We start from the raw sequence: 12075 nt of genomic DNA, 5'->3' as shown, positions 1-12075 counted from the left end.
AGACTAGGTAAAGAGTTAAGAAAAGTCATATGTAGATCTATAATTTGTGATGCTAATAATTCTATTTTTAATGATCTTTATAATATATTATGTGTTAAAAAGGGTGAAAAATATATATATGTATAAATTAGTCAAGTAAAGACATAACAAAATTAAAGATTTAGTTTAAGTGTGTTGAGGATGAAAATAAAAAAAAATATTTTTCTCAGATGTGGATATTTTACATATATAGGTGAGAAATTTTGATAAAATTTTTAATGAAGATTATGAAAATACTATTTACTTTAGTGATCTTAATATTGTAAATAATAATAAAACTTCGTATTTCTATTGTCGCATTTGTAAAATAAAAGTTGAGAACACCTTAAAGAATATGAAGTGTGGAAAACAGTAAGACCTAATGATATTCCAATAAAAAGTGTGAAAATATTTAGATCTTAGAATTTTTAAACTAGAACGCAATGGAGAAAAAGGATTCTTGTAGCCGATCCCACGTAGTGGGATCAAGACTTTGTTGTTGTTGTATTTTAAAAATTAAAAAGATGCATGATGAGTGAAGAAATAGTTTATCAGTTTTTATTTTTAAGAATAAAAGGATGCACAAGAGTATACAAATTATAGAGAATTAAGTTAATGCGTCATACATTGAAGTTGCGGGAGAGAGTAATTGAACTAGTTTATGACGTGATATAAAAATTTCTCAAAATTAGTTTGAATTTTTGCCTAACAAGTCTCTACTATGGAAGCTATGCATTTATTAAGAAGTTTGGTGGAGAAGTACAGGAGAGTAAGAATGATCTACATATGACTTTTGTTAATTTTGAAAAAGCTTATGATAAGCTTCCAAGAGTTCTAGAAAAGAAATATGTTGATATTGCTTATATTTAAGTCATCAAAGATATGTATATTAGAGCTATTACTTGTGTTTAAACACAAGGAAAATTGATCAAATATTGTATTTTTTAAGTTCAATTACATCAGAGATCAATCTTAAGCCCATATCTATTTGCTTTAGCTATGGATGTTCTTACTGGACATTTACAGGAGGATGTACCTTGTTTGCTTTTTTGCTGGTGATATCCTTCTTGTGAATAAGATTTGAGAGAGGGTTCATGAAAAAAATATTAAATTATGGAGGACAATTTTAGAGTCTAAAGATTTTTGTTTGAGTAGATCTAAAATTGAACATATGGAATGTACTTTTGGTAATTAAAGGTAGTGAATGCTTTAGATGTTTGAGGTTTATTGTTGAAAGTGATGGTGATATAGATGAGAACGTTACTATTAGAATTGAAGTTGGATTGTTGAAGTGGTGGAATTCATCAGACCTATTATGTGATAAAAAAGTAATACTTAGACTTAGAAGGAAAATTTTATGATATGAGAGCGAGATCTGCAATGTTTTTTGGCCCAGAATGTTGGCATGTAAAAGAGAAACATAAAATTAAGTGTTGCTGAGATGAGAATGCTCAGTTTGATGAGTGGCTTTACACTTAGAGACAACATGTGAATCGGATATTTCCGTTGGAGTAGCTCTAATGGCAAACAAGATTAGGAAGAAGTTCAGTAATAGGAGTGATATGTTATTCTTATGGTTCTATAGATAGGATGTCAAGAGAGAAGATATTATGTTCATTAAACTTTGCAACTTTGAGTGAAAATTTTTCATCCTTTAATAAAAAAAGACATCTTTGAAAGTGAGGTTTTCTTTTTTTTCTTTTTTTTTTTGCTGGATGATAATATTTTTATCATTTTTTGGTAGGTGAATATTCTGAAAAAATACACTTAAGTGTGTTGGGATTAAAGTTTAGCTTGGTGTTGTTTTGAACATGACATATGAAAATCAAGAGGAAGTTTCAAAAAATGTTATTAATGGGAAATAGTTTGGCAAGATAGTTTAGGGGTTTTTTAAAATCCAATCATTTTTTAGAGCGTTATGTTAATGAGATCTATAGAGAATAGGATAGTTTTTTCCTCGATATCTTTTAAGAACTTAATTTTGGAATAGAAAAGTCGGTAATTTCCAAGAGTTAAAGGTCTTCATTTTTTTGTGGCATTAGGACAGTAGGATTAGTAAATAATATATATATATTTTTTATTGTGGAAAGAAGATATAACTTGGTTCAAATTTCTTGAGCATTATCAATCTTATTTCTTTTAATATTAGCAACAAAATTAATTTTTACAATAGAAATAAAGACGGGGAGAATGTGATTGATATTAAGTTTTTATTTTATAAGATAAAATCATGTCATCTATGTGTTATTATCAATGAATTTTACTGAATTTTTAACTTCAAAAATATTAGTATGGAAATAAGTTATCATAAAAGGAGCGGAGAAGTTAGATATAATTTCATGAAAGAAAACCCTATGATATTTAGCAATTTTGTAAGCCTCGCAATGTAAAATTTCAAAGTTCATATCTATAAAAGGGGAAGGAAATGTACATTGTAAAATTTTATAAGATGATTGCCCTAGTTCTTACTGATTCCCTTAGATGGTGTCTTTATTTGGAGTAGAATGGAAGGAGCAGAATAAATCATTATCTTCAATTAGGTATAGCCTATCCTTTTTAACCTAGGTTGCTCAATCGTCTTCTATATTTTGAGGTCATGAAATTTTCAATGATTGGTAAAAGAATGCTACATTGCAGTTGTGGTTTTTATTGAGTTTATAAATAGAAAGAAGATTTAGTGCAAGGTTAAGGACACACAACACATTGTTGGACAAAATGCTGAAGAAATATGGATAAGCACTTGACCTATAAGAATAGTTTAAGAGTCGCCGACTGCTTTTTTTTTTTTTTTTGTTGGGAAATGTTTGTAGGTTTAAAAAGCATTGGATTGACTTGTCACATGATTGGTGACTTCTAAATCTATTATCCAATTTTTAGTAGAGCTACTTGAGGCATTAAAAGTAAAAAGGTTAGAATTTGTAATTTTTAGTTAAGAAGCATGCCCATGCCTTGAAGATTTTCTTTAGGTAATTGAGAAACTTTCTTAGCTTGCCAATTTCTTATGTGTTAAGTCCTGGTTCAACGAGATGGGCTTAACCTTTTGATTGGCATTCTTTATTAGCACCCTAGTCCAAGTTCTTTTTTTGAATTTTTAATATTTATCTGACATGTCTTTTTTTCTTGCAGTAATTAAACTACATGTTGATTTAGAAAAGAGTTTTTTTGTTCAATTTTGTGGAGAGATTTGCGGTAATAAGTCTCTTACTATGAGTTTCCATGATTGTTATGGCTGATATTTCAATGTTGGGTGTGTCAACCATTGTCATCCTTCTACCTTATTTGTTTGTATGGGTGAAAAGATCTCATTTAGGGATGCTAGATTTTCTTTGCTCATGATTTGAATATGAACTTAGTTAAATTGTATATGGAGTCCTGCAATAAATTTTTTTTTTTTAATTCATATTATTCGAGAACCATAACTTATCACTACACTTTATGTTGAGATTTTTGTTGCCATCTAATTCTAATAAATGAATTTTCATTGCAGTTAAATATTTAATAACAGAGATTTAATTGCTTGGTTGAGAGCATTGTCTTGATCTAATTGATGAGAGTGACTGTTAAGTTTTTAGTAAGCCTGCTTGGCAGCTTTACAGGCATCTTTAGTGGTTGTTTGGAAAACATTAAGTTCATCATGACATAATCATTGAATATGCTTCATCCCAAATTGTAAATTTTGGATCTTCTAGTTCCAAAGAAGGATCAACAAGATGGTAGATTTCTCTCTTCTTTTAGAAAGATTTTCATAATCTAAGACCACTTTGGGCTGTTTCTTCTATTTAAATTATATGAAATTTGTATCACCTAAAATTCACTTTTGATGGTATTAACCTAATTATTATTATTAATGATGCTTGACTCTTTGCAAGAGAAATTTGAAAGACCTAGACATGATGAGGAGAATAAGGATTAAAGTGAGGAAAAATAAACGGTTGGAAAGAAGACCTTAACCTTGCTTGGATGCCATATGGAAAAGAGAAAATAGCTAGAAAACTCGCATTGTTAATCCCCAACTAGTATTTATATACAAAAATACCTAAAAAATAAGTGAAAATTACTAGTTATAAAGAATTTAAAAATTAATTTTATTGTACAAAATTTTCTATCTTTGCTCGTGAGAAAAAGAGAGCAATCTGCTGTGTTTTCATTTTCATTTTAACTACATGAATTTATGGCACATGTTTTTCTTCTTTTTAGTAGATGAATCTGCAAGTCCTTTCTTTTGCTATTTAGCAATCCTAAGATTGCCGATTCCACCAATCCTCAGATACTTTTCAATAGTTGATAATACATTTTAACAACTATCTATAGGAATGTCATCTCATTTATGATTAGTAATAGTATTATCGGTGTTATTCGAAGTTGTGTTTTAAACCTTTCATCTTCTTTTTTATTTTTTTAGAGTTATTTAACTTGATTTGAGTAGTTTCATATCCTACCAAAAGAATTTTTAGGAGTAAAAGAGCGCATTTGAAACTTTGGTTGCAGAATAATGCTTGCGAAAAAGCCCTGAAGAGGTTGGGGAATAGAATAGAGGAAGGCTTGAACAGAGAATATACAACATCAACGCTAAGCCGTATAATAGACGATGCAATATAAAACATCTAAAAACTAAAATTGATATGAAATGAATTGTAATATACAATTTGCGATGGTATGCTATCAATCTCCCAAGGTGCAAAGAATTTTATTCCAGTGGGTTTGAATTAAAAGCAGAAACAGACGACTTTTTGTTCTATTGCAAATTCTATCTGTTTGGCATATCCATTTTGAAAAATTAGATCTATCCCACGTTGGAAGAAGCCAACAGATCACTGTCTTACAGAGTGATAATTAAAAGGAATGAATGAGCAAGAACACAATATGTTATATAGTAGTAATCAACTTTGAAAAGGGTTCCCTATTGCAGAAGTGGTGAAATATATTATATTAATTGTAGATAATCTTTTTCCTGATCTAGGTGTTGGTAAATTCTGAAGAGAGAGATGATTTAAGCATCTTTTTTTTTATTTTGGTTTTAAACCTCGTGGCTCTACACATGGGATAATGTTGGTTGGGTCAGATTTAGTTGTTTTGCTTGTGTTAGTGGATTATGCTTATCCAACTAGGTTGGGATTTTGTGTGGAAATTGATGAGATTGGGAACAATATTTAGAGGCTTGTTTAGGGGTCGGGGATGTAAATCAGATAGGAGAAAGTTGTGGAAATTGTTATGTATGGAGTTTAATCAGGGCTAGGAGAAGTGACCAGAAGGAACTAGCGCCCGAAAGGTGCCTAGCCAAATGCTCTAGGACCCGGCGTGGAAAGGCAGAGCCCAAGAAGGTTGCAATGGCGTCTAGGAGCACGTTTTCAGCATTCCGGAAATAGAGCGTTGGGAAACTCGATTCTCGGGACAGGCGATCCAACTCCTGAAACACTTCGAGCAGTTGACATTTAAGTCCTCCATGCAGAATTTGGAGTTCTCTCTTGACAATGCGCAAGTGAGTAGCATGAAACGGTGTATGCGAGTTGTGAGTGGATTTCTGGTGCATTTCTCTAGTGGGATCAAGAAAAAAGAGTGTTTGTGAGCTCCTGGATTGCAGAGAGGATTTTAGTGTGGTGTAATATGTAGATTTATTCTTATTTCATAGTGAATTTCTTGTTGTGGTATGGCTCCGTGGTTTTTTTTCCATTCTTTGGTTTTTCCACGTTAAATCTTTGTATTTTTTTTTCAGAGTTTTTTGTTTGTGCGCATCTGCTCAATTGTTTTCTTTGGTTTTCTCGGATACATGTTCTCTGCAATTCTTGGGAATTAGTTCAATCCTCCTAACAGAAATTTATTAAGAAGGGATGTGTTTGCCTCTATTAAGAAGGAATTAGACAGGAAGAATGGAAGAGAGAAAACACATTTTTATTTTTTTTCTATTAAACTTCAATATATGTATCAAATTCATAATCTTGTAATTTATCTTAATTTGCCATTTGGCACTTTTTATTAATTGGAAGCTCCATCTTTTTCCCTATGGTTTTTGGCACAATGGCCTTCAATATTAAGGCTTCATTTGATAAGCTTCAGTGATGCATATGTAAGCATTTTCTCTTAAGAATGCATCAAATTGAGATGATTAAACTTTGATATTTTGTTGTCATATGCATTTTATTACAGTTAAATTGGTGAATATTAATTTATTTCCTTAGATTAATATTTCTTAAATGTTTAACTAGCATTATTAAGTTAATTGAGGTCTCACACCGAAATCCATTTCTTTCGTCCATATAACCATTTTTCACAGGGAAATTTACATACATAGCACACAATTCTTATGTATTTACATATCTCACGTCTTAACTTTCATATTTACACATATAACACTCAAATCTTTAATATCAGATTAAAAATAACACTATTATCTCTTTTTTAAATGTGAAATAGCCGTTTTCATGCTTATGTTTAAAACACCAAAGCGCCATGTATGTAAGCATGGGAAGTTTAGATGTGAAATATGTAAATATGTAAGAATTTTTGTGCTGCGTATGTAAATTTCCCTTTATTTTAATCTTGTTCTCTTATTAGGACCATTTAAAAAATCAACTGTGTTTGTGCGCTTCATTAGATTTCTACTCGTTTCTAAATCTCTGGCCTGGTGCTTTCCTGTTCATAGTTTTAAGTGATCCTGCCAAAAGAAGAGCATATGACAGGGAAATACTTCCTCAAATTCAAGATTACAATTTCATTGTAAGTTTGCCTTTCATCTCTCTCTCTCTCTCTCTCTCTCTCTCTCTCATTCTTGTTTAAGCAAACTCTCGTTTCACTTATCATGTTACATTTTTGGGATAATTATATGCATAGCAGCACCCAAAACTTATTTATTTATAAAACTAGCACTTAAGCTATTTTTTTGAATTACTGAACCCATACATTTACTCATGCCATTGAGAATTTGATAGAAGTGAAAAAAAACTAGTTTGCGTTATACTGTGAATTTCAATATTCGAGCGAGAATTTGCAAAAATGAATGTAAGAGAGTGCTAGTTTTTATATAGCAATGTTTCGAGTGCTATGCATGTGATTGAAAAGAAAGAAAAAATCATGTTTAATTAGTTCAAATTTGCATGTAAATATGAAAATTTGAGCTACTATACTTATAATTGATGTGCTCGGGACATTAATTTAATTTGTAGGATTACCTTAACCAACACAAGGGTTTGATATTGACTTGTAATGGGCTTGGGATAAGATGATGCAGCCAAGGGAGACCGTTCTTGTACTTAGATTTCTAGAGGATCTTGTGAGGCGCGTTGTATCTATCATTAGTAACTTTAACGATGCATTGTATTTTTCATCTGGGAGTAAATATTGACACTGTGCCCAGATGTTTTTGTCAGATACATCAGAATTGTAATTAGACCGATGAAATTTAACTGGATTTCTACTGCTGTCTATCTGTTTCGTAGGTGCTGTATCTTCTGTTTTTGTTGATTTCATTTTAGGAAATTTACATCCATACCACACAATTCTTATGTATTTATGTATCTAACCCCTATAGTTTGATATTTACATTTACAAAACTCCGGTGTTATAGGCATATGCATGGAAAAGGTGTATTCATTTTTTAAAAGCTAGTGGGAGATAGGAATGTTTGTGTTAGATATGTAAATATATAAAAATTGGAGGTTTTTTCCTGATTAGATTTTTGAGTGAGGTATGAACTCAATCATTTGTAATTTTATTTATTGGAAGATTTTCATACATACCACTCAATTCCTAAGTATATACACATCTAATGCCTATACTTCTATTTTTACATACATACCACCTTACTTGTGCTTGAAAAGGGAGAAATATTTGTGTACATCTTACGTACGCAGAGCTGCGTATGCTGGTGGGTTACAGAGAAGGTATTGGGGGGTTATATCTGCGTTATATCCCTTGTAACTTCCCTGTGACCTACCTGTAACTTACCTGTAACTAGCAAGTTTCACGCTTCTGTTTTCATATATTTTTAAGTTGCAGGTAGGTTACAAGAAGGTTACATAGGGTATAACGTGGATATAACCCCTCAATACTCTCCCTGTAAGCGTACGTAAGACGTAAGCAAATATTTCTCCTTTTTCAGGCACAAGTAAGGTGGTATGTATGTAAAAATAGAAGTATATGCATTAGATGTGTATATACTTAGGAATTGAGTGGTATGTATGAAAATCTTCCAATAAATAAACAACTAAATTTTTATATACCTCTGTCCCACTCTCAGAATAAATATTTCAGCACAATGGTTCATCGTTAACTCTCACAATTCCAGGCTATAACTTGAAGCAGCAAGTGAACATCCAATAAGAGTTGAATTAATAGAAATTCAACGGATGATGTGTATATTCATCATGGCAGAAGCGAAATTTTAAGGGTATTTACATACATACCCCGCAATTCTTATGTAGTTACATCTCTCACACACATAAACTTCTCTGTTTACATTTATAACACTAAAATATGTAATATCACATAAAATATACCACTATTTTCCTTTTTATGGATATGTAAACTTGCATATCTATGTAAAAATTGAAGTTTAGATGTTAGATATGTAAATAAAAGTTTAGATATTGAAGTTTAGATGTTAGATATGTAAATAAATATGAATTGAGTGGTATGTATATAAATCTTCCTGTATAAAATTATAGTATTTAGGAGATATATGATTGTTTAGGTGGTAATTTTAAGCCATGGATACTTGTACAAAAAGTTTGCTTAAGGACACTGATGCCATTCCATTGAATTTTTTTAATTAAATTTATTTATTATATTCAAGCGTATTTTTTGGATTCATGTGTAAGTCTAATTTACACTCCGTCTTTCCCATATTACATTGCGGAGCCTTCAATACAACGTGTTATATATATATATATATATCTATATATTTTTTTAAAAAGGTGAAATTGATATTTGGCCCAATGGACACCAAATATTGATTCTCCTAAAGGGTTAAAAACTCTAGTGTGCTTGCTCATGATTCGAAGAGCCCGCATCACAGTATTCAAACCCCCGACTTGAGAGACTTACACATATATATTAAAAAGGTGAAATTGATATTTGGTCCAATGGGTACCAAATATTGATTCCCCTAAAAGGGTTGAAAACTCTAGTGTGCTTGCTCCTGATCCGAAGAGCCCGCATCACAGTATTCAAACCCCCGACCTGAAGGACTTACGCCAGAGGCCGTATATATATAGAGATGAGAATACCACAAAAAAAAAAAAAAATATTAATGTGGTGGGCCACCCGTATATATATAGAGATGAGAATACCACAAAAAAATATTAATGTGGTGGGCTATACCTATCTCTTTAAGAGTCACTTTGCATAAATTCTATTTGAGTTAGGAAAGCAAACCAATATTGCTCCCAACGCAATTAACTATTTATCGAATTTTTAATATCTTTGAGGTGAGATGCCTAATCATATTATGTTGAGGTTAAATAAATAATCTCTTATATTCCACGTAATATATTTTTTCTTCTTATTTCATTAAGCTAAATTTTTCAAAAAACTATTCTTAAATAACATTTTATAATAATAATAAAAATTTAAAAAAAAAACATCAAAACTGTTTCCTGAAATAATCAAATTCCTTAAAATTACTGAATGCCACGCTTTCAACAGCCAGCACGTTACGAATTTGGATCCTTCTTCCGTTTCCGTACAAACCGGTCCGGTTCGATTCCCCACGAAATTCGGATCGGGCGACGCCGATTTATTCTCCGTATTCCGTGCAGGGCCTCTAAAGAGGTCGGGTCGGCGAGCTCACGCTACCCTAAAAGCGCTGCGCCTGCTTCTGGAGTCCCCCCTCCTCCGCTCCTTCTCGCCTTCGATCTCTCGGCAATCTTTTTGGATGGTGGGCGATTCTCTGAAGCCATACCCCTTCCCTCCATCCAACAAGAGGGAATTCTTTGCTGGCGTAGCGATCACCGCTTCCTTCTTGGCTGCCTCGTGCTCCTCTGCCTCCCCCTTCTCCTACTGCATGCAGGGCTGGCACTATCGCTGCCTCGGCCTTGACCCCTAAGTTATCCTTCTCAATCCCTTTGAATTTCTGCTGATTTTCTCGTTCTAGCGGTAGCAGTTTGCAGAGCACGATGGCTCTGCCCCGGAACGTAGTCGAGAAGGATAAGAAGCAGAGGAAGAAGAATAATGGAAAGAAGGGGGATAGCAATCGGATCCTTATTACGGTAAATGTTATCGGTAGCGCTGGCCCGATCCGGTTTGTGGTGAAGGAGGAGGAGCTCGTCTCTTCCGTTATCGGCACCGCGCTCAAGACGTATGCGCGTGAGGGACGCCGACCCGTTCTCGGATCAGAAATTGATTGCTTCGTACTTTACCACGCCTACGATGGAACCCGTGGTAAGATCTCTGGGTTTCCGTTTATATTTTAGATTTCGTTGATGCGATCTTCGGTTTTAGTATTTTTGATTGTCTGGTATTGTGTTGTAGCTCTGAGCCCGTGGGAACCGATCGGCTCCTTCGGGAGTAGGAATTTCTTGCTGTGCAAGAAACAGATGCTGGCCAGTGACAGTTCTTCGACTCCTGAGGGGGAGATCGGGAAGAAAGGCACGGGTGGATGGAAGGCCTGGTTCAATAAGTCCCTCGGTTTGATCTCTTCTAATTGAGCTGTGTTTTGTTGATTTCTCTTGGAGGAGAGGTGGGAGATTTGCTGTAGTTTCTCTCTGAGTACCCTTTTTTTTTTCTCTTCTAAATCTCGGCGTCGTAGCTAGTTTGCTTTTCCTAAACGATTTTGTTGAGGTTGATAGCCAAGACTCGGCCTTTAATTTTTCCTTCAAACTTTTGAACTTGGCTTTTTAATTTCGTTTTTTGACAATATTCGTGGCCATTTGGAAACTGTATTACTTATTATTTGTCAGTTTCAAATTGTGGTAGCTTAGATTTCTGCTTGAATTGTGTTTTCTTTCGCAGAATTGTGCGTATTTTTGTTGCTGTTTGTGGCAAAATGTTAATTAGGTTTTTCATAAATTGTGATTTCTGGTGCTTCCTTGTTTAGGGTATTGTAATTGATATTTCTCTTGTACTCCATTAGAACTCCAAGGAAAAAAATTAGGATATTATATGGCAACGATTATGCTTAACTTAACAAATCTGTGGTGGATGAAGAAGGTTTTGCAAGTCACAATTTCTATCTTAAGAATAATCTTCCTCTGGCCAGCGTCTTCCAGTTATTCAAACGTGTAAATAATGTAACTTTTGTGCTGGCTTGTTGGTATTGACTTGATTTATTCAATCATAGTAATGCTTGGTTCTGCTTTCCTCATATGCATCTCTATCACATTGCTAGATAACTGTTTCATATTTACCTATCCACATAATAAATCGTCGTGTAATATAGTTCTAATTCAGTATATTACTATGGGAAATATTATAATAAAACACATCTCTTGTTACTGCTATGTTATTACTTTGATATTTGGTATGAGATCTTTCATATTTTTAATCATTCATTTTGTATAAGTTTATCTATGCTTAAAACACATCTCTAATGCCATGCAGTAATATTAAAAAAGCTTATTAATTTATATATGATGTAATTTATTTGATTTATTACAAAATTAGAAAATTTGACCCAGATGTTAATCTGTTTGATCTCGATCCCAAAGAATTGCTTTTTTTAATCAACTTTTTTTTCAGCTTTAATCAACCTATTCTAGACTTCAAAGAATTCTTATTTGAGCTTTAGAACACTACGATTCAAACAAAAAAAGCATTTTTTTTAATTCAGAGCTTAGGTTTTTCGACTGTTGCAGCACATGCTTGGATCTTGGTTGAGGGAAACTCTTTGTAGGACTTGTTGGGAGATTTATTTATTTATTTAGATTTAATTTTTTATAGGCAGGGTGAGCGCTCGAAACCAGTATCTTGGAATTCTTCACTTTGTTTCCAATCAATATGCTATGCATTTGAGAGTACATGTTAGGAGATTCTTGCGACTCTTATCTTAAATCCGCTGCCTCATGAAAAGCTTAGCTCTAATGTTCACAATGGGTATTGGAATATCTCAGTTACCTTGGCTTCCAC

The 12075-nt window shown here is 33.1% G+C and overlaps 2 protein-coding genes across 2 annotated transcripts in view; both read left to right on the top strand.

Moving 5' to 3' along the window:
* The window catches only part of LOC110031347 (dnaJ-related protein SCJ1-like), a 16574-nt gene extending 9133 nt beyond the window's left edge, over positions 1-7441 (top strand). The window contains exons 4-5 of the mRNA XM_020734514.1: positions 6659-6732; positions 7179-7441. Coding sequence (XP_020590173.1) covers positions 6659-6732; positions 7179-7238 — 134 coding nt within the window. The 3' untranslated portion in view covers positions 7239-7441. The remainder of the gene's footprint in view (positions 1-6658; positions 6733-7178) is intronic.
* A 2316-nt stretch (positions 7442-9757) lies between these two features.
* Positions 9758-10935, top strand: LOC110030521 (uncharacterized protein At4g22758-like). Its single transcript, XM_020733266.1, has 2 exons — positions 9758-10392; positions 10483-10935. The coding sequence occupies exons 1-2, from the start codon at positions 10128-10130 to the stop codon at positions 10656-10658; spliced, it is 441 nt and encodes a 146-aa protein (XP_020588925.1). The 5' UTR covers positions 9758-10127; the 3' UTR covers positions 10659-10935.
* Positions 10936-12075: the final 1140 nt, after the last annotated feature.

The sequence above is a fragment of the Phalaenopsis equestris genome, unplaced genomic scaffold (genome assembly GCF_001263595.1).
Source record: "Phalaenopsis equestris unplaced genomic scaffold, ASM126359v1 Scaffold000002, whole genome shotgun sequence".
NCBI classification, from domain to species: Eukaryota; Viridiplantae; Streptophyta; class Magnoliopsida; order Asparagales; family Orchidaceae; genus Phalaenopsis; species Phalaenopsis equestris.
The sequence above is the reverse complement of the archived record's forward strand: the minus strand, read 5'-3'. Positions and strand labels throughout refer to the sequence as shown.

Excerpts from the sequence above, each read along its gene's own strand:
- LOC110030521 (XM_020733266.1), top strand. The coding sequence starts at position 10,128 with ATGGCTCTGCCCCGGAACGTAGTCGAGAAGGATAAGAAGCAGAGGAAG. Across the intron at positions 10,393-10,482 it reads CGCCTACGATGGAACCCGTG|CTCTGAGCCCGTGGGAACCG; the intron begins GTAAGATCTCTG and ends ATTGTGTTGTAG.